The 26,581-nt window shown below is 38.3% G+C and overlaps 2 protein-coding genes and 1 pseudogene across 2 annotated transcripts; all 3 read right to left on the bottom strand.

The window, feature by feature from the left end:
- Positions 1-1,125: 1,125 nt before the first annotated feature.
- Positions 1,126-3,279, bottom strand: LOC103723365 (zinc finger BED domain-containing protein RICESLEEPER 2-like). Its single transcript, XM_039120243.1, has 3 exons — positions 2,038-3,279; positions 1,258-1,944; positions 1,126-1,173 (listed from the first exon to the last, which is right to left on the bottom strand). The coding sequence occupies exons 1-3, from the start codon at positions 3,277-3,279 to the stop codon at positions 1,126-1,128; spliced, it is 1,977 nt and encodes a 658-aa protein (XP_038976171.1).
- Positions 3,280-13,891: 10,612 nt separating this feature from the next.
- LOC103698510 (thaumatin-like protein 1b) lies at positions 13,892-14,746 on the bottom strand. The gene is made up of 2 exons (XM_039120242.1): positions 14,692-14,746; positions 13,892-14,577 (listed from the first exon to the last, which is right to left on the bottom strand). The coding sequence occupies exons 1-2, from the start codon at positions 14,744-14,746 to the stop codon at positions 13,892-13,894; spliced, it is 741 nt and encodes a 246-aa protein (XP_038976170.1).
- A 9,453-nt stretch (positions 14,747-24,199) lies between these two features.
- On the bottom strand, positions 24,200-25,064 carry LOC103715410 (annotated as a pseudogene).
- Positions 25,065-26,581: the final 1,517 nt, after the last annotated feature.

Here is a 26,581-nt window from a genome sequence, read left to right as displayed (position 1 = left end):
ATGTGTTTCGCATAAATTACATCTGTCTCTGCATACTGGTAATATGTTTTCTGACTTTTATTCTTTGTTGCCAGTTAAGTGCTCTCTGCTTATATGTTTTCTTATTCTTATATACCAGGTGGATTATATTCACACTGTTTGCCCTTGAAGCTGATGCATACTGGAAACTAGCAGTTAGATGTATGGCATTGATGACCTGCATCATAAGTAAAGCTCAATTACCATCTGAAAAGGCTAATGAAGATATGTATAAGCTGATACAGCAAATTTGAATCTTAAAAAACCTTTGCCTGAGTCATAGATGACATAGACAGAGGAGTCTACACATGTGAAAATAGTTCCTGCTTGATTTGATGTTGCCTTTCCCCTATGGTAAAACAAGCGCAGATAACTTCCAAATATTATGAAAAAAGAAGTAAATGCCCACTCGTACATTAGCAGCAAACCCGTCCATGGCATCACTTGCCTGGGTACAACTGCAAATGCAAGCGCAACTGAGACTATGGCAGCCATGAAGCAGAAAACAACAGAGACTGGACCCAGACAATGATGGTCTTGAGTCTTTATCGCCATGACCAGCTATTATTGTCCAGGTTGACCTGCCAAAAGAAAAGAAGATACAGTGATAACAATCATGAATACACAGACTGTTCAAGAACTTTAGTGTCATGTACATCTTACAGCAATGATATGGCTGAGTCTGACCAAGTATCATCTTTGTCTCTGGAACTCCAGGAATTCTGACACTTCATATCAGACCACAACTGTAAATTTATATGATATTGTAAGGACAACAACGACAAATGAAGCATTACCTTGAGTAGAAGAATAACAATAAGGTACCTCATGCTCATAGGCGGTTGAACTTGTTTCTGCTGATCCATCTAGTGGGCAGGCAATTGTTGAAATGGTCACAGACAAAAAAAAGCAATGACAGCAAGCTCGGTCACAAACAAAAAAGAAAAGAATTAACCACATCCAAGCACAAAGGCAATGATAATCAAAGAGAATTTAAATGGTCTAAGTGAAACCCCAACAAACTAAAAAACTTCTGATACAAATCAAGTTCTACAAAAGAGTTCAAGAAGCACAATAAACATAATAAATCTCAAGTTCTCAAGTAGTCTAGTTTAGGCCAGTCTCTGTATTCCATTGCGTAAACTCTTCATCAACCTGCAAATTAAACAAGAAACCAGAAATTATAAATTGAAAAACTAACTACTAAAAGATATATTAAATACTATAAATGATACTTACATTTGAAGACTGCTCCAATCCAAGCTCTTGACGCAACCAATCTCCAGTACAAATCAAAGCTTGTACAGTCTCAGGCTTCAAAGAGCTACGATATTGATCAAGCACTCTACCTCCAGCACTAAATGCAGCCTCTGAAGCAACAGTAGTAATAGGAATGGATAGTATGTCCCGAGCCATTTTTGATAGATAGCGAAATTTTAAAGTGTTGGCTTTCCACCAATTTAAAGCATCAAACTTGTCATAGTCTTCATCACTAGGCTTGAAAATATCTTCTTCTAGATACATGTCCAACTCAGTTTTGTTTGAAGGAATAGCATTCCTATGTTGTTGAGCCCACATATGAAACCGATGATTAGTCCTTTTTTTTTGCAGTTTGGAGGAGATACTTGGGATATTGCTAGCATCAACATCTATTTGTCCATCTGAAGATACATATTCCTTGTAGAGCATATCTAAAGCTTCATGAACATCATCAATATGGCGTTGAAAAACATCCTCACCATAAATTTGTGGAAAACAAAATACAATGAGCTGCATTTTATAGCGAGGATCCAAAACTGCTCCAATTGCCATTAGTAAGTTACAGTCTCCCCAATACTTCTCAAATTTTTCATTCATTCTTCGAGTCATGCGCACCACAAAATCTCTAGTATCAAAGGACATATCATTTAATTTCTCCTTCACTCTCTAAATTTCATTAAGGAACAAATTTGAAGTTGGATATTGACGTCCTGAGAACACTTCTGTGACTTCATTAAAAATTTCCAAAAATTTTGAAACCTCTGTAGCTCGTATCCAGTCCTCCTCGGATGGTAACCATTTATAGTTGGAGTCTCTTTCCTTGTACATTGGAAACACCGATTTGAACTCCAATGCCGACTCTAGCATTTCATATGTTGAGTTCCATCGAGTAGGCACATCAAGTTGAAGAATTTTAGAGGTTGACAACTTCAACTGTTTAACAATTTCAGTAAACTTATGAAGTCGTGAAGGAGACATCTTCAGATATTTCACACTTTCGCGGATATTCTCAATTACATCCCGTATTTCTGCTAAACCATCTTGTACCATTAGGTTCAAAACATGTGCACAACAGCGAACATGAAATATTTTTCCACTGAAGTAAAGCTTTCCTTTGATTGCAAAATTATCCCTCAAGACTTTAACTGCTGTGTCATTCAAAGATGCATTGTCTAACGTAATAGTGGAAACCTTATCTTCAATCTCCCATTCAGTTAGACACTGAAGAATACAATCAGCAATAGCAATTCCCGTGTGGGGAGGTGCCAAGCTACAAAAATTTAAAATTCTCTTTTGCAACTTCCATTCAGAATCTAAGAAATGTCCAGTGATACAAATGTACCCTATTGTTTGATTTGAGGTCCATAGATCAGTCGTTAAGCTAATTCTATCAACATTTCTTAACATTGACCTCAACTTTTGCTTCTCAATTGCAAACATTTTCATGCAGTCATTTCTCAAAGTAACCCGCTTTATTAGCTCAAATTTTGGGTTAAGAGCTTTGCAGAATAAAACAAAGAACTGATGTTCCACCATCCTAAAAGGATACTCATGCACTATAAACATCTTTGCAAGAATCTCTCTTATCTTGTCTTTGTCATACTTGTAAGTTGCTAGCATTGCATGACCTTGAGTAACATCAAACGACAATAAGCTTTGTTTTAACTCTTTATCTTCGCTAGACTTAGAAAGTTTTCGAGGCATGCAAGCATTTAAATGTCTTTTGAGATGAGTTGTGGCACCCCCCTTCTTCCATGCCAATTTAGCACTGCAATAATTGCATTTTGCCTTTGTGTTGCCATCTACTGTTACGATATCAAATTCAGTCCACACCTCAGATCTCTTCCTCCTATTTGGGTCATCCGAAGATTGTCCTGTACCCATTTTTTCCATTTCATCCATTGCATCATCTTTATCAATAATATTTTCCAATTCAACAAGTTCATTTGCACTATATGCTGTAGAGGCATGTTGATCGAATTCATGTTGGCCATCTGACATTTCTTGAAAAATATAAACAACCAATCAAATTACATATTTAGTACATAAGCATGCCATACTGCCATACAATTATACAAAGCCTATTCAAGGCTAAAACAAAACCAAACAAATCTAGACGCCAATTCATTTAAACACTTGAAAACATAACATTCAGCCCTCCTCCCAAACAAATTTTCATAAAGAAATAATAATAGATAAAATCAAACAGTGAAACAGAACGGTTGAGGAGTTGAGGACTGAGGACTGAGAACTGAGGAGCAAAGACTCGGAGGGGAGAAGAGGAAACTCACCAGCAAGTCGGGGTCGGCCGGTCGCCGGTCGGGGGTCAGCGCTACAGCAACTCAGCAAGTCGGAGACTCGGAGTCGGGGAAGATCCGGGAGGAGCAAGTCGAGGGATCGACTGATCGAGTCGTCGTCTCGTCGAGGTCCAGCCGTCCAGTCGTCCAGATGATGGAAGGGGTGAGGGGTTCGGAGGAGAAGGAGGGCCGGAGGGGTTCGGAGGAGAAGGAGGGCCGGAGGGGTTCGGCGGCGCGGCGTGCGGGCGAAGGGAGGCGGAGCGCGGCGGGGCTGGGGCTTCAGCTTCAAGCCTTCGAAGGGGAAGGCCGACCGGAAGGGGAAGGCCGGAAGGGGATCGTCGCCGGAAGGGGGTCGTCGCCGGAAGGGGAAGGCCGGAAGGGCTGGGAGGGCTGGGAGTCGAGTGGGAGAGGCCGAAATCGGGGGAGGGCTGGGACTTGGGAGTCGACTGTCGAGTGGGAGAGGCGGCCGAGAGGGAGACAGGACTCAGGAGGAGACTAGGGCATCGCATGAGCTGATGAGCATCTGGATCTGGTGAGTGGTGGTGATCACGATCTGGGTCGATGGACGGTGGGGGCTGGTCCGGCTGGAGAGTGGGCTGGCCGGGTGGGCCCATAGCCATGGGAGACTAATCAATCAGCATTCAGCAAATAGCTAAAGGCCCAAGCTCGTTTGGGCTCGTGAGCTGCTCGGGCTCGAGCTCGGATGTAAACGAGCCTCATATTAGGCTCGGGCTCGGGCTCGTTTGACTAACGAGCCGAGCCCGAGCCGGGCTTTTACCGAGCCGAGCCCGAGCCGAGCCCGAGCAGCTCGGCTCATTAACAGCCCTAGCAGCCGGAAATAAAAAGAGAATGTGGTATCTTGATAGTGGTTGCTCAAGGCATATGACCGGTGACAAGAGTCTCTTCGTCACCTTGAAATCAAAAGAAGGAGGAGTAGTCACATTTGGAGACAATGCTAAAGGTCAAATCATTGGTGTTGGTAAAATCTCCATATCACCCTCCTCTTTTATTGATAATGTATTGTTAGTTAATGGACTAAAACATAATTTATTAAGTATAAGTCAATTTTGTGACAAGGGCTTTAAAGTGTCATTTGAATCATCACTATGCATAATTAGTAGTCCAATTGACAATGAGATCATACTCACAGGACATAGGCATGGAAATGTTTACATGGTAGATCTTGATGATCTCACCATGAAGGATGGCCAATGTCTTGTAGCCATGGATCCCAAAGTCAATGAGACTAGTTGGTTATGGCATCGTAGGTTAGGGCATGCTAGCATGGATTTAATCTCTAAATTAATTACAAAAGATCTAGTCAAAGGACTACCAAAAATAGACTTTGAAAAGAACAAAATTTTTGCGGCATGTCAATTAGGGAAACAAACAAGAAGTTCTTTCAAGTCTAAGAACATAGTCTCAACATCAAAACCCTTAGAACTAATTCACATGGATTTGTTTGGACCTACTAGAACTGCTAGTCTAGGGGGTAAGAAATTTGGTCTTGTAATTGTTGATGATTTTTCACGTTTTACATGAGTTTCATTTCTTGCACACAAAGATGAGTCCTTTTCCGCTTTTATCAAGTTTCATAATAGGGTTTCGAATGAACTCAATCTTAAACTAAAAGCAATTAGGAGTGATCATGGTACCGAGTTTGAAAATCAGTATTTTGAAAAATTTTGTGAAGAAAATGGTATCAATCACAATTTCTCGGCACCTAGGACACCCCAACAAAATGGGGTGGTAGAAAGGAAGAATCGCACACTAGCAGATATGGCTCGTACCATATTGTGCGAATCGGATCTACCAAAGTACTTTTGGGCTGAAGCAATAAATACTTCATGTCATATTTTAAACCGTGCTTTAGTTAGATCCATCTTAAAGAAAACGCCTTATGAGTTGATAAAAAGTAAGAAACCAAATATAAGCTATTTTCATGTTTTCGGTTGTCGATGCTTTATTTTAAACAATGGAAAGGACAATCTAAGTAAATTTAGTGCTAAATCAGATGAGGGGATCTTCTTAGGTTATTCCTCATCTAGTAGAGTATACAGGGTCTTCAACAAGAGAACTCTCATTGTTGAAGAATCCATTCATGTTGTTTTTGATGAAGCTAATGGAGATTCTTCTAGAAAAGAAGAAGATGGTGATGCAGGTACACTTGAAGACCGAATGAAGGAATTCTCCATACAAGACAAACAACATGAGGATGAGATCAAAGAAGATACAATTCAGCAAGATGAAGAAGATCAATCTCCATCGAGAAATCAAAATCTTCCTAAGGAATGGAGGTATGCACATGGTCATCCAAGGGATCTAATTCTTGGTGATCCTTCACAAGGAATAAGGACTAGATCCTCTTTAAGAAACACTAGTAATTATCTTGCATTCATTTCACAAATTGAGCCTAAATCACTAGAAGAAGCCGAAAAAGATGATAATTGGATGAATGCTATGCAAGAGGAATTAAACCAATTTGAAAGAAATGAAGTTTGGACTCTAATGAAAAGACCCCCTAATGTTTCAATTATAGGCACCAAATGGGTATATAGAAATAAACTAGATGAAGATGGAATAGTAATAAGAAACAAAGCTAGGCTAGTGGCCAAAGGATATAATCAGGAGGAAGGAATAGACTTTGATGAAACTTTTGCTCCTGTTGCTAGATTAGAGGCTATTAGACTACTTTTGGTATATGCATGCTTTATGGATTTCAAACTCTATCAAATGGATGTAAAAAGTGTCTTTTTAAATGGTTATATAATGGAGGAAGTTTATGTAGGACAACCTCCAGGTTTTGAGAACCACTTACATCCAGATTATGTTTTTAAATTGCATAAAGCATTATATGGACTTAAGCAAGCCCCTAGGGCATGGTATGAAAGATTAAGTAATTTTCTAATTGAAAATAAATTTAAGAGAGGAAATGTAGACAAAACCCTCTTCATTAAAAGAAAAGGAAATGACTTATTGCTTGTGCAAATTTATGTGGATGATATAATTTTCGGTGCTACTAATGATAGTCTTTGTCAAGAGTTTGCCAAGCTTATGCAGGGAGAATTTGAAATGAGCATGATGGGTGAGCTCAACATCTTCCTTGGGCTACAAATAAAACAATCAGAAGAAGGCATCTTCATCAGTCAGTCCAAATATATCAAGGAAATGTTGGAAAAATTCAAGATGAAGGATGCAAAGGAAATCAGCACACCCATGGGCTCAAGTTGCAAGCTTGACAAAGATGAAAAGGTAAAAGTATAGACTGCAAATTGTACAGAGGTATGATAGGCTCTTTACTTTACCTTACTGCTAGTAGACCAGATATATTATTCAGTGTTTGCATGTGTGCTAGATACCAAGCATGTCCTAAGGAATCACACTTGCAAGCTGTTAAAAGAATTTTCAGATATCTAGTAGGGACATCTAATGTAGGCTTATGGTACTCTAAACAATCTGACATAAACTTAATTGCTTATTCCGATGCTGATTTTGCCGGGTGCAAACTCGACAGAAAAAGCACAAGTGGCACATGTTAATTCTTAGGTGCTAATTTGGTTTCTTGGTTTAGCAAGAAACAGAATTCAGTTGCCTTATCCACAGCTGAAGCTGAGTACATTGCAGCTGGAAGCTATTGTGCCCAAGTTCTTTGGATTACGCAACAACTTGAAGACTTCGGTATCAAAATGGACAATATACCAATTAAATGTGATAATACAAGTGCAATTAATTTAACAAAAAATCCTGTCCAACACTCAAAATCAAAACATATAGAGATTAGGCATCACTTTATTAGGGATCATGTGCTGAAAAATGATGTGATGATTGAATATGTATGTACTGAAAATCAATTGGCCGATATCTTTACAAAGCCCCTTTGTAAAGATAGGTTCAACTTCTTAAGGAATGCTTTGAGCTTGTATGATCCTAGCAATTAAATTAAACTTGTATTGCAATGCTTTGCCACTCAAACTAGTAATCCACCTCAAGGTCAACATAAGTGAAAGCATCAATCTATCTAAGTTAAATGACGAATTGTTCGACTTTTCGGAGGATGGTTACCCTCCCTTGGACTCTTCATGGAGATATTTTCAGAGCCTATTTCATAGGTATTCGAAATTTGGTCAAACATTCCTCATTTCAATATTAATAATTCAAAAATCATTATCAAACTTTTATAGGATGTATTATTAAAGGGGAGGATCACAAACAAATTCACTCTGTATTCACCAAAAGAAATCATGTTGATTAGTGTGGTTAAATAAAATAAATTGGAAAAAGATAGAAATTAGTCTGAAATGTTTCAGTGCCGGAGACGTCTCTGGCAAATCGCAGAGACGTCCCCCCGGCGAGACGTCTCGCATCAGTCGCGGAGACGTCTCGGGGACCGAACGAGGGTTTTTAAAATAGGTCGAAACAGCTCGAGCCGACCCGAGCTATCCCTTTCATCCCCAACAAAACACAAAACCCTAGCCTCCATTTTTCTCTCCACCTCAAACCGAACCAAAACTCCCCATTTTCCTAGGGTTTCCGAACTATGGCACCTAAAAGAGCTAGGAGAACCGGTGGGAGGCGTCCTAGGGTTGCGACCGACAATGAGGAACGGAGGGAAGAGCCTTCCGCGCCGTCTCCTCCGGTTGCTCCGCCAACCACGACCATTTTCTGTGCGAATCGCACAGTAACCACCGGTAGGTATATAGATTTCCATTTTCTAGATAGTGAGGGGTTCTCTATTGGAGAGAGACTCCGTGCCCAAGGGTGGGAATATCTTTGTACCCTCAATACATCAACCTACCCCGGCCTAGTTAGAGAGATGTTTAGTAATATGGCCTTAGGGGACTCGGGGTACACTGCATATGTCCGAGGGACATTGATAGAGATTAACGAGGATATCCTTTCTAGCATGTTGCAAATCCCTAAAGACGGTGAGGCTCCGACCTCACATCCCCAAAGGGAAATAGCCCTAAACCTACTATTAGGGAGAGAGGACTGCGGCCCTCTTGATGTAGTTAACTCACAAGACCTAAATGCCGAAATGAGACTACTTTTGAGTATTGTCAACCGGGTCTTGTTTCCAAAAATCGGCCGCTTCGATTTTGTTTCGGAGCGAGATTTAGTGATCATGCACCATATCTTACTAGGGATTCCCCTAAACCTACCTAGACTTATGTTAAACTATATTTCTATATGTCATAGGTATTCTAGGTTTAGCATACCCTATGGGATGATCTTTACCCTAGTATTCAAACATTTCAAGGTTCACATTCCAGAAATTGAACCTGCAAAACCCTTGAGAAACACCGACTATTATAATGAAAGCACAATGCGTAGAATGGAGTTTCACAAGGTAGATGGGTCTTGGGTTAAGGTCCCTAAAAGAAAATCTCAAACCTTAGAGCCCGAGATCCCACATCAGGAGCCTGACCACCACTCTCCTCCACATAGCCACATGGCATTCCCTGATGTACCCTCCAGCTCAGCTGGACCTTCCACATCTGTGCCTCCTCCTCCTCCAGTCAGTGGGCCCTTCTCCCTATCAGAAGAACAGATGCGCACTTTAGCATCTGTAATATGCCAGCAGATGAGGGAGGAGATGAGATCGATGATTTCTGCTGAGTTGGCCCCCATCAGAACCTCACATGAAGGGCTTCTACAAGAGTTGAAGGAAATTAGAGCTCAGATAGAAGCTACAGCGACAGAACTAGTTCATGTGAGTGCCACCCAATCCCTTAGATCAATTGAGCTACAGGATGACTTGAAGAGCATATCAAAAAGCCTTCAAGAATTGACAAGCCCTGGAGGCAATGTGGGCACTGTGGTTGCCCAACTTAGAGGAAGAATTGAAAGGGCAAGCATTGAATTTGAAGCACTAGTGGCAGCCTTCCATCAGTCTCAGGAAGATCAGTTCAGAACACTGCTAGATTCAATTAATGCATTTATAGATGCAGCTGCTAGGGCTTATGAGCAACGTCGCCGATGAGGGACATTTTGTAGACATCTAGGGTTCATCTGTTTTTGTAAAACCCTAGGCTCATTTTGACACTTCTTTTGTATTAGGAATCAATACTTGTAATGATTTCCTCTTTTTTAACCTTGTAATGCCTTCAAATGATTGCAATGACATATGAATGACATACAATTTCTTTTGAAATCTTGTGTTTGTTTCAAATCCTGTGGAATCAAACTTTGTGGTTGTGATTCTGTGTTGTGCCATAAAAATCTCATAACATACCTTAAGTGTTCAAACTTGACACAATTTATCAATGCATATAAAACAGGGGGAGCACATCTTGTGATAACTATTTTAAACAAAAAGAGGAGTCTGAAATGAATTCCAAAACAAAGGGGGAGTGAAATGAATGCTGAATTCTACTAGGAATTGAGTTTTAAGTACCTAAGGATAATTTGTCCCCTTCATTGTTGATGACAAAAAGGGGGAGTAGAACCTATATAGATATTGCCAATATGGATATTGGATATATTGAGTAGATATATATATATATATATATATATATATGGAGTATATGGAGTAGAACCTAAATATGGAATGCAAAATTTACACTCATACTTAAAAATTGAATTAGAAAAAGATAAAATTGAAGAATATTGGCTTTAAGATAATTGCCCTTCTGGAAAAGAAAGGGGGAGTCAAAAAGAACTTAGCCTTCAATGGTCTTTAGCATCAATATTTCATTAATTTAAATTTTAACTTGATTCAAATTCAGTTGATATGCTAAAATTGCTTAAGAGCTATTAAGATCAATCTTATGCATAAGGATAGAACTGAAAGTTGACTATTTTGAATTATGCACACTGTATCTAGCTCAAATCAAAACATTATACTTGTACATCTGACCAAATACTGTGTATATGTTTAAATTTCGAATTTTGCATATACTCAGTGTTTTGTCATCATCAAAAAGGGAGAGATTGTTGACCCCCTAATGGATTTTGATGAATACAAAATACTAGAGTATAATTCCATTTATCTTAACAATTTATTTGAGAATTTCAGGTGATTAATTATTAATATTGTTAAGAAATGTCTAGGCAAGTTTCCATAATTTTTAAGGATTTATTGAAGAATTTTTGAGTTGAAGAAAATAGATCAGGGACAGCCGAGACGTCTCCGGTTAGTCCCAAAGACGTCTCTGGCACAAACAGGAAGAACTGGCACGTTTGGAGACGTCCCCGGCACCTGGCGAGGCGTCTCGCAGGGTCGGAGTCGACTTCCGACACTGCGGAGTCGACTCTCTCAGAGGCGGCAGAAAGGCCGATTTCAAGGAATGCGCCTGAGTCGTCTCCACAGGACGCGGAGTCGTCCCCGCAAGTAAAAAGCAGAGTTCCCGAGTCGTCCCCAGAGAGTACGGAGTCGACTCTCTCAGGGTATTCCAAAGGATGTCTTTTTCGGTGTTAAGGCAGCGGAGACATCCCCGAGGTAGCGGAGTCGACTCTCTCAGAGAATTCCAGAAGACTTGTTTTTCGGAGATATAATGGGGGAGTCGTCCCCAAGGCAGCGGAGTCGTCCCCATGCAAAAAGCGCAAACAAGCCGAGACGTCCCCGTAAAGTGCCGAGGCGATCCTCTCAGAAAAACAGAAAAACAAGGATTCAAACCGTTCGTCCTCAGAGTCGTCCCCGTAAAGCGCCGAGTCGACCCCAAACAACGTCAAAAGTAAAATCTTACAGCCGAGACATCTCGCGTTAAAGCCGAGACGTCTCGCGTTAAAGCGGAGACGTCTCCGGAGCGCCTGGGACGCGACTGACACCTTTTTGTAGGTTTGTTTGAATTTCAAACGTTTCTTTCTTTGTGTCTAACGGCTATATTTGCTTTTTGGGCTATAAAAGAGAGCTCTTAAGTGCCTTCCAACAACTTCTCACCAACCCAACACAAGATCATTCAAGAGAGAAGCAAGAGAGAGAGGTTCAAGGGAGTTAGTGCATTCAAGTGAAGAAATCAAGTGCTTTCAAGTTTTCCAACTGATTTCGTGCTCAACTACTCTCTCCCGCTCGGCATTCAAAGCTCACATTCAAGCCAACGCGATCCACATCGGAATAATCACCATTACCCACGCTTCCAACGGCAAAAGGGTTCTTCCGGGTTTTTCATTATTTCTCATTGTCATATTTGCTTATTAAGAGCTTTCAAATCCTTTGTAAAACCTTTGGTTATTGTGCTTGTTCCAGTCAAGGGACTTGGAACAAGGGAAAGGCGTCCCAAGCCTAGGTGAAATTGGGGGTTATAGGGTTCGTTGTTAGCCCGGTGTAAAACAACGAGTTGGGTAGTGAACTCGCAAAACTACTGGACTGTAATCTTGGATTATAGTGGAAATTCCCAAAGGTGCTTTGGGGAGTGGATGTAGGGCAGTGGAAGCTCCGAACCACTATAAAACCCTGTGTCTGCGATTGATTGTTCTCATACCTCTATCTTTACTTTAGTTCATACATTTGTGTGTTTTATTTTTAATTAGACAAAAAAGTTTTAAAACACCCAATTCACCCCCCTCTTGGGTGACCATCTCTGGGCAACAGATTAGAAATCTAGAGAAGATCCTTGGTCTGGTGACTAACAAATCAAAGGTGCTCAAGCTTTAAAACTAGAAAAAGTTAGCTAGTTGTAAAGAGTTGTTCAATTTGTAATTAGTTATTAAATAATATCTTTATCGCCAATTTTAATTCTTGTTGTGCTATAACTATAAGGGTATTATGATAAATATATGTCAATAAAAAATATGGAAATATAAATCTAAAGTCACATTTGATTTGGTTAAATAATGATTAAATGGAAAAAATTGCATTACTTCACTTATTCTATTTTAATTCATCTAAATATCAAAATAATTATCAAAATATCTAAAGATGATTTAGCAAATTATATAGAACTAGTTACATTATAACGTACATGCTTATGCATGTGCAATAAATACAATAGTTTAAAGTAATAAAAATTTCTAATTGATGTAAATTGTAAAGTATATATGCATTGATACATAATGAATGGTATGTGTATTTGAGAAAATATATGTGACTCACATAATTGAATAATTATTATTTTCCAAACATAATTAAATTCCTTGAAAATATATATAGCTTATAGTAGTCAAAGGGAACATGTAGGCTCTCTGTCAAATAAGAATTTATTTGATTGGAAAGATTATAAAAAACTAATGAACAAATAAATTTGGGCCAATTTATATATTAATTATGTAGCAATATAGAAAAATCTGAAGATTAATTAAAAAAGAACAGAATTGAAACAGAATTTATCGATTTCCTTCAAATAATGGGCTTTGACAAGTGCCGGCTCATGTAACTCTTGCTGTAATAGGAGACATAAAGTTTTATAGGATGGCCGATAACTTACTATTGGCACTTGTTGAGAGTGTTCTCTTTCCCACTCAGTTAGGCCAATCACCCATGGTACAACAAATATATTATGATGGAATAATGTTAATTTCTAGCTCAACTCATTAATGTATCTTAGGCATAATATAGTAAACCTTTAGAATAAAAAATAAACATAGCATTATAAGTTGGGCCGGCAATTGTTGGCTCTTCTAGGATTAATTGTACATTTTGGATACAAGAAAATAAAAATCTATAATTATTTTTCAAACGTAAATTTAATATAGTGATTCTTTGAATTATATGAAAATTTTATGTATAAGAAATATTGAGATTTTTATATAGCAGTAAGAAAAGATCTCCAAAAGTCATAAGAGAAAAAAAGACTATTAAACATGCTGCATGGACAAAACTAGCCCTTCGCACTGAAAGAAAATAAATGGTGCAAATTATATGTCAGACGAGGAGAAATATTTTGATCAAATGAACATTATATTTAATCAATTGTATGCCAACCCAATTGGATGACTCTCTGTAGGCATAAAACAAAAGCATAAAATTGCATAATTTATTTTGCCAAACTTCATTAAATTTCAATAAAATACATATATTTTATAATAGTCAAACCAAACCTAGGCGCTCCATCAACCTAGAATATATTTATTAAAAAGATTATAGTAGTTAAATAAACAAATAAATCTCAATTTTTAAAATACATAAATTATGTTTAATAATATAGATAAATAAATCAGAAGATATATTAAAGAGGAATAGAATTGAAATAGCTTTTCGATTTCTTTAATGGGTTTTCACAAGCCGAAAATCATGTGACCATTTCTAAAATGAAATAGACAAAGTTTCTATATAAGGGATAGCTGGATAATTGAATTATTGATTCTTGTATTCTCATTTTTTAATGCTTCACAACGATTTCATTCCTACTCGCATTCCTCAATATATTAGGTCACCAATCTCAAGGACAAAATGTAATGAGATAATCAGCCTCCACACAAGTGAAGATGCTGGTAAGATCGTCGTAGGCATAACTATAAGCCTGAGGACATGCTTTCTTGAATAGCTGGGAGTAGTCCGTGGGTTTGCATGCGTCTGGACCCCCATAGGCTCCCCTGCAGCAGTACTGATCCGTATTAAAAGCCAAACAAGCACTCTTGCATCCCACCACGCTGCCATCCTGCGCCTTCTCCTGCAGCACCGATGGGCACAACGCATTGATATTAGCCGAGCAGGCGATGGCATTACAATATCCCATCGCTCCGGCCTGCGGAGCCACCGAGACGGGCAAATTGAAGCCATCTACACAGCTGATGTCATAGAAATCGTTTCCCTGGTCTCCCTGCAGGGTGAACTCAACGAGAGTGGCGGGTGGGGCTCCCCCGGAGCCAAGGCAGGATACCAGCCCAGTGCCGCAATCGCCGACGGCGCATGAGAATTTTCCCGAGGCATCGGTGGAGCAAAGTGTCCGGGCCCACACGCGGCCTGCCCACTTGGCCGGGATGGTGATCGAGAGGGAGGCCGAGGGGGCGAGCTCGAAGCCGGTATTCGAGAGGGCCGGGGCGGTGGGGTTGGTCAGCGTGGCGGGCCACACCGTTTGGCTGCAGCTGTTCTTGAAGGTGAATGTTGTTGAGCGGCCACCTGAAATATAGTTATATATTTTTTTTTAACACATGCAGTCGTTACTTACAAAGATTAAACGATGAAAAAAAGAAAAAAAGAGAAAAGCTTAGAGACCTTTAGATGGATATAGAAACAAACCTTGAACGAGGAGGGCGATGAAGAAGACGACGAAGAGAAGAGTTTGCATGGCCATGGCGGAGAAGGGCTTGGAGTGCTCTAATGGGCTTCTGAAGGAGTGAGTAATTTTACCAAAAAAAAAAACAAAGGCAAGAGAGTAGGAGGGGAGTGGGTGGGAGGCTGAGTCCTTTGGAGAGATTTATAGGAGAGGGAGTTGCATAAAGGCTGTGGAGCGCGGATCCGACGGATGGCCCGTAGAGTTCGTCGGCACGAATATGGACTGGTTGCATCTTGGAAAGGAAAAGGGAGCGGGTGAGCTTGGGCTCGGTTGGAAAGACCATTATTAAAATTTAATTGAAACGCCTACAAAAGCGGGAAGTTATTGACCGGGTGGAGATTACATTATCGAGTGAATTAAGCCAGTCCCTTTCCAGACCATTCTATAATTGTTATTATTATTTTTTTTGCTAACAGAGATGTGAGGATAACTCATTACAGGCGGATGATAGAGTTACCCCCTATATCCGCATTGATGAAGAAAGCCAAAATAGATGGAAATCCTTCAATCCCGATCCTTTTAGCCCGTTTAATGCTTGCAAAATTGGTCGGCCAATCTGCAATGTAATTAGCTTCCTAAAGAACATGAATGCATGAGAATTCCGAAATGGTTGAATAAAGAAGACTGTATTCGATGTTGAAAAAACTCCCTGCCATTAATCCAAGACTGCCATATTCGAATCCCCCTCCAACCATACTATACTCTTTAGGCCCCGCTGACCGGTCTAGGCCAGCCCATAGCCCAGTCTATTGGGACTATACGAATTACAGGAGATCACTAGGGATGCAACCAAACCAGCCCATGGCCCACTCATCTCAGCTCGTATTGTTAATTGGCGTAAAATATCTCTGTAGGATAAGCTGAGCTTAGGTCATAATTTTTTGGCCCAAGTAGAAATCAGGCCTCGTTTGCAAGCCCAGTCGACCCAGCCTAAAATTTATATGGTGCTTGCATATAACTTGCACGGTGCATGAGGTATAATTTTTTCTCTTTTTTTTTCAATTATTTTTAAAATGCAATATAGTTGCATAATAATTATAATAAGGGGAAGGCTTAAATAGACAAATTTATATTATACAATAGGAAATAAACTTTAATAATTGCTAATATGAAACTTCTGCTATTCCTATCACCGAGATTCATACGGTGAATAGAGAGCTCTACACAAATTGAGCCTATATGCATAGTTCCCATCATTAATACTTTTCTTAAATGATACATTGGGTATTACTTTTAGCTCCTTTTTCTAGCTATTTTTGAAATGAAATATAGTAATATAATAAATTGTTATGATATCATTAGTTACACATCCCGATATTGTCTACTTACTTAATATCCTCAGCCATTCATGTTACCCAGAAAACCTCAAATTGTCACTCCTCTTTTTGAGGCATCTCCTTTGATGGGTCGTCTATCTTTTTCTTGGAAACTATGAAAAAAAATATATTTTAATTCATGTTGTAATGTTATTCCATTCTAAATGTGCTAATGCGGTCATTCTTATAGGAAGAAGAGTTTTTTAAGTTAATTAATATCTCCAAAGTTCGCTAAAACATTTCACTAGCTGTTTTAGTTGGCAAAATCATAATTTGTTTAAAGTTGATATCTCTATTTCCTTTTATTTATTAAGTGGACTTCATCATGTTAAAAACAAGAAATGTTTTATAGTCAAAGATCACATTCAACCATATCAATTGCAATATGTTTATATTAATTTCGCCATATTGCAACATTACTTTAAATTTTTGTACTTTTAAAGAAAATAATAGAGTTAGCAAGAAAAATCTAAAGAGGATTTAGACAATTCTATAGAGCTAGTTATCATGCACATGCTTATGTATGTGCAATAGATAAAATAGTTTAAAATAAAAAAATAAAATAGATGTAAAATGTAAACTATATATACATGAATATATATATATATATATGTGTGTGTGTGTGTGTGTGTGTGTGTGTGTGAGAGAGAGAGAGAGAGAGAGAGAAAGAATATATATATATATATATATATATATATATATATATATATATATATATATATATATATATATATATATATATATATATATATATATATATATATATATTGTAGCTTACATAATTGAATAATTATTTGTTGCTAAACTAAATTAAATTCCTAGAAAATAGATATAACTTACAATAGTCAAACCGGACATATAGCCTCTCGATCAAATCAAAATTTATTTGATTAGAAAGATTTTAACAATTAAATGAATGAATAAATTAGGATTTTAATTTATATATTATTTATGCAGCAATATAAATACCAAATCGGAAGATTAATTAAAAGAGAATATAATTTAAAAAGAGTTTATCATGTTTTTTTTTAAAATAATGCACTTTGGCTAGTGGCAACTCATGTAGCTATTGTTGAAATAATGTAGACAAAGTTTTTTAGAATGATAGCTGAAAACTTATTATTGACTCTTGTTAAGAGTGTTTTGGATTTGTTTACACTATGTCCTAACATATAAAGATCACCATAAACGTGGCAGTATTGAAGAAGAATTAGATAAGATGCTGAAAATTTTAAGACTAGATGTACATAACCACCATGATGGCCAGTAGAAAGAATACACCGAGGTGGTTAAGGTGGTCTCAAAGATATTCCCAGATGCAGAAGACTATATATATGGTAGGTTGAATAAAGAAAGATGCCCAATATAAGCTATGTCAGGATAAGCTAAGGATTATCGGTCTGATAGTTGATGCAGAGGGATCATGCTAAAGAATGTGCATGATGGAAGGCCAGCTGGCATCGGTTCTCAAAATTACTAGAAGTAAAGGCTAAACATAAGTAAAAAACTATCAAAGTGGCAAGTTATTATATTTTATTATAAATAATATATTTGTACTCTACAAAAGAATTCTTCAATATTTCAAATCAATACATTTTATCTTATCTTAATTTATAGTAGTTGCTATTCAAGGAGTAGCCGTAATATAACTTAGATTTTTATTACTATAACTCAGTACTATACCTATATCTGTCTAAATCTATTTTTATTGAATAGTGGTATGATAGTGATGAAAATCCTTAGAGATTAAGGTACCTAAACCTATGCCACTCTCTATTTTTTCTTTGATCAGCATCATTTGGGCTAATCTAATGGTGGTAGCATGCTCGCATGCATATACCTGTTGCTACTAAGTTTGTTGCTACTCTTTCCTAATTAGCACGCATAGATAGGACTCCACCGACAAGTTCTATGGCACATTCAAATATGATAGAAAAGGCACCGACATGATCCTATTTGATTTGGCCAATCACCCATGGTACAACAAATTAATATTGTGATCGAATCATCCTAAGTTCTAGCTTGACTCATTAATGTATCTCAAGAATAATAAAGTAAAACTTTAAAAGTGAAAGATAAATTTAGCATCATAACTTTAGCCGGCATTCATTAAGTCTTCCAGGAATGTAGGTTTTGGTTGCAAGAAAATAAAATCTTATAATTATATTTTAAAATTGAACATGATATAGTGATATGTTAAATTATTTGAAAATTTTATGGAGAAGAAATATTTAGATTTTTATATAATAGTAAGATAAGATCTCCAAAAATTATAAGAGGAAAAAGACTATTAAATATGGTTCACGGATAAAACTAGTCCCTCGAAATAATTGGTGCAAACTGTATATCAGAAGAAATGTAATATTTTGACCTTACAAGCATTATATTTAGTCAATTATATCCCATACTAACGGGATGACTTTCTCTAGTACATAAAATAAAAACATAAAATTGAATAATTTATTTGCCAAAACTTTATTAAATTCCAAGAAAATGCATATTCATATAATAGTCAATTCAAACCTAGAGGCTCTCTTTCATCTTAGAATATATTTATTAGAAAGATTATAATAATAAAATAAACAAATAAATCCCAATTTTTCAAGTTTATATATTATTTTTAGAAATAAAATAAACAAATAAATCAGAACATAGAATACAGAAGAATAGAATTGAAAGAGAGTTTTTTGCTTTCTTTTAAGTAACGGGCTTTGACAAGTGGAAAATCATGTAACCACTCCTGAAATGAAATACACAAAGTTTCTTTGTAAGGATGGCTAAATAATTTATTATTGACTGATGTTGAGAGTATTTTGGATCTCACTCAGTTCGGCTAATCACTCAAGATAAAAAACAAATATAGTAATGGGATTATGTTAGTTTCTCTCAGGCACAATAAAATAAAACTTTAGAATTGAAAAGCAAATTTGGCAACATAAATTAGCTAGCAATTGCTGGGTCTTCTAGTAACATACATTTTGGGCACAAGAAAATAAAAACTCATATATTTATTTTCAAAATAAATTTGATATAGGGATATTTTGGATTATTTAAAATCATTATATAGAGAAATTTGATATTTTTATTGTTAGAATGCCACATCATTCTTCTCTCAAACTGTCTCCCAGAATTGTTATGAAAACTGTTTACCAGGATTAGTTTTGAATTAGTTTCTTGTAACAAATACAGCTGAGATCTACCAGCTCATTTACCTAATTCTGGAACCTTCATTTCTGCTCTATAAATACTGTATCACAGCTCAATAGTGGCAAGGAAAATTAATACATTCTTCTTCTTCTTCATTTCATTTTCCTCTCTGTTTTCTCTGTACAGTAACTAGCATTTCACCGTGCCAGTTACTGTTCATTTGTATCAGAGTTTCAAATGTGAAACTCTTTATGGTATCAGAGCAGGGATCCAGTGCTTCATCTTATGCACGGATTATATGTCTGACTGCTTCAATCTTGAAGTAGTTCTGCCCTCCCTCAGCAATCAATCGATGGAGTCTCCTGGTTCTGTCAACAAGTTCAACGAGGCTGCCATAAGTTCTTCTACCTTGGTTGTATCTCCCAATCTCAAATTTTTGGTCACCAGAATACAGTCCTTGGTACCTACTCATCTCACATCTGATAACTATCTAACCTGGAAATCCCAGATTACTAGGATTTTTAAGGCTAGTGGCTTCTTCGGTTTTCTTGATGGAACCACTAAATCTTCTTCTCTATCTAATCCTACTGAGTTTGAAACTTGGTCCTTCACTGATCAGTTTTTAGCTACTGCATTAAACTCTACCATTTCTTCCACTGTTTTACCATTTGTGATTAATCTTGATCACTGTGACCAAATCTGGTCTACTTTGGAAGTTCGTCTGAATTCTACCACCAGATCCCACATAATTCAGCTTAAAAATGAACTTCATAATATCAGGAAGAATGAACTTTCCATGCATCAATATCTTCATGGGGTTCGTGAGAAGGTAGATGCTCTGACTGCAGCTAGTTCGCGTCCAGATGTTGAAGATGTAATTCTTTATATTCTCAATGGTCTTCCGCCTACATATGACTCTTTTGCTACATCAATTCGGACACGATCATTCTCCATTTCTCTTGATGAGCTCTATGCTCTCTTATGCAGTGAAGAACTTATTCTAGCTGCTAAAGACAAGCAGGCCACTGTAGGAGATTCAGCTTTTGCTTTGTTGGCCATCAGAGGAAGAGGCCGGGGACGTTTTGCCTATACCAGCAGGGGCAGAGGTCGCTCTCGATTTGGGAGTTGGAATTCTTCTGCATAGAATAGGGATCATAGATCAATTGTTGAGTGTCAAATTTGCTCAAAAAGGGGGCACACAGCATCATATTGTTGGTTCTGAATGGATCCCAACTACCATGTGTCCACTGCTACTCGTCCTCAGGCTCTCATTGCACATTCCTCCTCTGATTCTACTTCAGGTGATTGGATTTTGGATAGCGGTGCATCTGCACATATGACGTCGGATTCTTCTTTACTACAAAATCCGGTGTCATATCGTGGTTCAGAGAAAATTCTGCTTGGTGATGGGTCCTCTACTTCGATCAGTCAGTCAGGTACAGGTGTCATTCACACTCCATTTCATTCCTTTCGTCTTTTCCAACTTTTGCATGCCCCACATATTTCTCATAACCTCCTGTCTGTTCATAAATTTGCCACTGATAACAACTGTATCCTAATTTTTGACTCTACTGGTTGCACTGTCAAGGACAAAGTTACCAACAAAATCCTTTTTCAGAGTCCTTGCACTGAGGGGCTTTACACAGTTCCTCTTCAGACTGTTCAACGTTCTTCATCCTCATCATCGTCTCAGGCACTTACTGCTTCCGTGTCTTCCTCTGCATCTCTTTGGCATCATCGACTGAGCAGCTTCATCTTTCCTCTGTTTCAAGTCTTTCTTCATGTTCATCCTGCTGTATGGCAAAGAGTCACAGGCGCTCTTTCAAACTGTTTTCCATTTCTTCTTCTCAACCTTTAGAAATAATTCATTCTGATGTATGGGGACCATCTCCCTCTTCTTCTATAAAGGGATTCAAATTTTATGTGTTGTTTCTTGATGATTTCACTCGTTTTTCTTGGGTATATCCTCTGGCCCGCAAATCTGATGTATTTCCCACGTTTCAAATGTTCAAAACACTAGTTGAAAAACAATTCTCCTCCTCCATTAAAATTTTTTGCTCTGATGGTGGAGGTGAATTCCACAATGGCCGTTTCACTTCTCTCTTTGCTCAAACTGGTATTGTTCATCAAATGTCTGCTCCTTACACGCCTGAGCAGAATGGTGTTGCCGAACGTAAACATCAGCACTTGCTTGAAGTAGTCCGGAGTCTGCTGTTACATTCCTCTCTTCCCTCTCAATTTTGGGTTGAAGCTTTACTCACTGCAACTTATCTCATTAATCGTCTCCCTACACCTTTACTCCATCACAAATCTCCTTTTGAACTGCTGTATCACAGGCCACCTGACTACAAGTTCCTAAGAACTTTTAGTTGTCGTTGTTATCGTTGGCTTAAACCTTATATTTCTTCAAAACTTTCACCACGGTCCGTTCCATGTGTGTTTCTTGGTTATTCTTCTCAGCATAAGGCATATAGATGTCTTAATTCCTCCACTGGAAAGGTTATTATCTGTAGACATGTCGAGTTTGATGAAACCAATTTTCCATTTTCCTCTTCCAATGCTATTGTCTCGTCTCATCCACCTTTACTCCCTTTTTCTTATTTAGTACCACCATCTATGCTTCGGTCTTCATCCTCTCATTCCTTGTTATCTTCATTTTCCGATACTGGTTCTTCTGCATCTACTCATTCCTCTGCTACTGCTACTTCCACTCCTTTACCATCACTCCCATCCTCTATTTCTTCACCTGTCCTGCCTCCTGTGACTGTTCCTCATCACCACATGATTACCAGGTTACAAACTGGCTCTCTACGGCCTAAGCATATATTTTCTCTGCATCAAACTACTAAGGATCATGCCGAGCCTTCCTGCTACACCTCGGCAGCAAAAGATCCCAATTGGAGACTGGCTATGTCTCAAGAATTTGATGCTCTGATGGTTCAAAACACCTGGGAACTGGTTCCTCGTCCTTCTTCTCAGCATGTTCTTGGATGCCGATGGATATACAGACTTAAACATCACTCTGATGGTTCGCTTGCTCGGTACAAGGCTAGGCTTGTTGCACAGGGATTCAAGCAAGAATATGGCATTGATTATGCTGAGACATTCAGCCCTGTTGCTAAATTCCCCACTATTCGAGTTCTTCTTGCTCTTGCTCTTACATCCAAATGGAGTATTCGTCATCTTGATGTGTCCAATGCATTTCTTCATGGTAGTTTGGATGAATCTGTGTTCATAGAACAACCAAGAGGCTTTGTCAATCCTCTCTATCCTGATCATGTTTGTCATCTCAAAAAGGCCATCTATGGGTTGAAACAAGCCCCCAGGCAGTGGTTTGCAGCCTTCTCAGGTTTTTTATTAGATCATAGTTTCAAGTCAAGTGAAGCAGATCCATCTTAGTTTATTTTTCAGAAAGATGAGGATGTTCTTTACATTCTCGTTTATGTGGATGATATTCTACTCACCGGGAACAATCCTACAGCTATGTCTCTTCTTTTCTCTCAACTGCAGAGTACTTTTCTTATGAAATATCTAGGTAATATCTCCCAATTCCTTGGTCTTCAGGCTACTTTCTCTACCAATGGTGTTTCTCTAAGTCAACAACACTATGCTCTCAAACTTCTTCAGAAAGCTGGACTTCATGATTGCAAACCAGTTTCCTCTCCGTTACCCACCAAACGTGAGGTCCCAACGAATTTATCTGGTCTGTTTTCCAACCCAGAGCTGTACTGAAGCTTAGCCGGTTCTCTTCAATACCTCACTGTTACTCGTCCTGATATCTCATTTGCAGTAAATTTTCTTTGTCAGTTTATGCATTCCCCGCTTGACTATCATTGCCAGTTGCTCAAACGGGTTCTTAGATATGTGAAAGGCACACTATCTTCATCTCTTCAATTTCAACCCGGGTCTTTTCAGTTGGTTGCCTATTCAGACTCCGATTGGGCAGGTGATTCCACCGATCGCAGATCTACCTCAGGATTTTGTATTTTTCTTGGGCCCAATCTGGTTTCTTGGCATGCTAAAAAGCAACCAACCGTAGCAAGATCTTCCACGGAAGCTGAATACCGAGCTCTGGCAGTCACAGCTTCTGAACTCATCTGGCTTCGACGTCTTCTCTCCGAGTTTCAGGTTTTGTCTTCTGCACCCACAGTTTTACATTGTAACAACATCTCTGCCATTGCTCTCGCCAACAATCCAGTCTTTCATGCCCGGACGAAACACATCGAAGTGGATTACCACTTCGTCCAGGAAAAGGTTCACTCCGGCGAAATTTGCTTGGCTCATATAGCCACTGAGGATCAACCAGCTGATCTGTTCACCAAACCAGTTTCCATTTCTTGACATCATCATCTCTATTCCAAGCTGAAGGTTAGAATGCCTCCATCAGCTTGAAGGGGGGTGTTAGAATGCCACATCATTCTTCTCTCAAACTGTCTCCCAGAACTGTTATGAAAACTGTTTACCAGGATTAGTTTTGAATTAGTTTCTTGTAACAAATACAGCTGAGATCTACCAGCTCATTTACCTAATTCTGGAACCTTCATTTCTGCTCTATAAATACTGTATCACAGCTCAATAGTGGGCAAGGAAAATTAATACATTCTTCTTCTTCTTCATTTCATTTTTCTCTCTGTTTTCTCTGTACACTAACTAGCATTTCACCATGCCAGTTACTGTTCATTTGTATCAGAGTTTCAAATGTGAAACTCTTCATTTATATCATAGTAAGATAAGAATAATATCCTCAAAAAATCAGAGGTGAAAGAGGTTGTTAGATATGCTGCATAGACAAAAGCAGTAGCCGGGAGGAAAGAAATAGTGCGAACTACATACCACAAGAAAAGAAAAGCGATGTTTCGGTCCAACAAATATTTTTATTTAGTTGATTGTATCCCATCTTCCTCTAAAACACAAGAGAAATAAAATAAAATTTATTGTGCCTATTGACCTCGTACTCTCAACGCTTCACAACAATTTCAGATGCACAAGTATTTCTCGGCAAATTAGGTCAACGTTGTCGAGGACAGAAGGTAAGGAGATAATTAGCCCCCACACAAGTGAAGGTGCTGCTACGATCGTCGTAGGCATAACTATAAGCCTGAGGACATGCTTTCTTGAATAGCCGGGAGTAGTTCGTGGGCTTGCATGTGTTCAGATTTCCATAGGCTCCCCTGCAACAGTATTGGTCCGTATTAAAAGCCAAACAAGCGCTCTTGCATCCCACCACGCCGCCATTCCGCCGCACCTTCACCTGCAGCTCCGGCGGGCACAACGCAATGATATTAGCCGAGCAGGCGATGGCATTGCAATGTCTCATCGCTCCGCCCCGCGGAGTCACGGAGACCAGCAAATTGAAGCCATCTATGCAGCTGATGTCATAGAAATCCTTTCCTTGGTAGCCCTACAAGGTGAACTCGATGAGAGTGGCAGGTGGGGCACCCCCGGAGCCGAGGCAGGAAACCTACTCGGTGCCGCAGCTGCCGATGGCGCATAAGAATTTTCCCGAGGCATCGGTGGAGCAAAGTGTCCGGGCCCACATGTGGCCAGCCCACTTGGCTGGGACAGTGACCGAGAGGGAGGCCGAGGGGGCGAGCTCGAAGCCGGTCTTCGAGAGCGCCGGGGCGGTGGGGTTGGACAGCGTGGCAGGCCACACCGTTTGGCGGCAGCTGTTCTTGAAGATGAATGTAGCTGAGCGGCCATCTGAAATATAGTTATATTTTTTTTAACACATACAGATGTTACTCACAACGATTAAGAAATCAATAAAAGGAAAAAGAGTAAAAGCTCTGAGACATTTAGATGGATCCATGAAACAAACCTTGAATGAGGAGGGCGGTGAAGAAGGCCACGCAGAGGAGAGTTGGCATGACCATGGTGGAGGGGCTTGGCTTGCTTTAATGGGTTTTTTAAGGCAATTAGGGAGGAGGAGGGGAGTGGGTTGGAGGCTGAGTCCTTAGGAGGGATTTATAGATGAGGGAATAGGCAACGGTGTTCTCGGTTGGAAAGACTATCATTAAACTTTTGCTGAAACTTTGATCCAAAAAAAGGAAAAAACTTTTAATGAAACGCCTATATAAGCGGGATGTCGTCAGCCAGAAAATCACATGTTTTCTAAGGTTGAGATAATAAAAAATGGAGCATGGAGAACTAAAATGAAAATAAAATCTAATAGCTATATATATATATATATATATATATATATATATATATATATATATATATATATATATATATATATAGTAAAATGGAGGCTTGGAGCTTTTCATTCACCATATAAATGCTCATATTAATGATATCATTTATAAGATCTTTATTTTGAATAATAATAAAAAATTTCATATTTATTTGACTATATATTTTATTATACATTATATCTATTATCTACTATATATATATATATATATATATATAAACTAAAATAGGGGCTTAATTAATTGTGCTAATTAAGCTCTCCATTCACCACATGGACATCCTTATTAATTAATATTATTAATTCGGTTCTTATTTTAGAAAATAATTACTCTTATATTTATTACATTCTATTTTATTTCTGTTATCTATTCTATTATATTAATTTTATACTGTATTTTAAGAACAGTTAAAAAAAGAAGAAAAATTTGGACGGTACACATTGCATGTGTTATACGCTAAGTATGAGAACTTGATAGCCAGTCCCCATGCAAAATGTACTATAATCTTTACCCCTTGTTAACCAAGCCAGGCCAGCCCACGACCCACTCAAATATATAATAATTACACAGGATCACTATGGATGCGACCAAGCCAGCCAATGGCCCACTCAACTCGGCTTACATTATTAGTTGGTTGGGCAAAATTGTGGGATAGGCTGAGCTTAGATCGCAAATTGTGAATTGGCCTGATCATAAATCGGGTCTAGTTAGAGTAAATGATTTGTGAACCTAGTCGACCCAGCCTAAAATTTATACGGTACTAGCATATAACCCGCATGATTTGTGGAGTATAATTTTCTTCTTTTTCTCTAGCTGTTTCTGAAATACATGCAATGTAACAATGTAATAAGTTATAATAAGGAGAAGACTTTAATATCCAAATTTCTATTGTACGACAACAATAAATTTGGATGATCGTTGAGCGGAAACTTCTATCATTATTATTGGTATGATTAATACTGGTATTCATATGACAAATGGATAACTCTACACAAGTTGGAAAAACTCTTAATACTCACCTGGCGCAATACACTAGGTATGGCTTTTAGCTCTTTTTTCTAACTATTTTTAGCATACAATATGACAACATAATAAATTACAATAAATAGAAGGTATTAATAGCTAAATATCTATTTCATATTAAATAATAAACTTTAATGATGGACGAACATATTAATATCAATATCTGATGACCCAAA

This window comes from Phoenix dactylifera, unplaced genomic scaffold (genome assembly GCF_009389715.1).
Source record: "Phoenix dactylifera cultivar Barhee BC4 unplaced genomic scaffold, palm_55x_up_171113_PBpolish2nd_filt_p 000761F, whole genome shotgun sequence".
NCBI classification, from domain to species: Eukaryota; Viridiplantae; Streptophyta; class Magnoliopsida; order Arecales; family Arecaceae; genus Phoenix; species Phoenix dactylifera.
The sequence above is the reverse complement of the archived record's forward strand: the minus strand, read 5'-3'. Positions and strand labels throughout refer to the sequence as shown.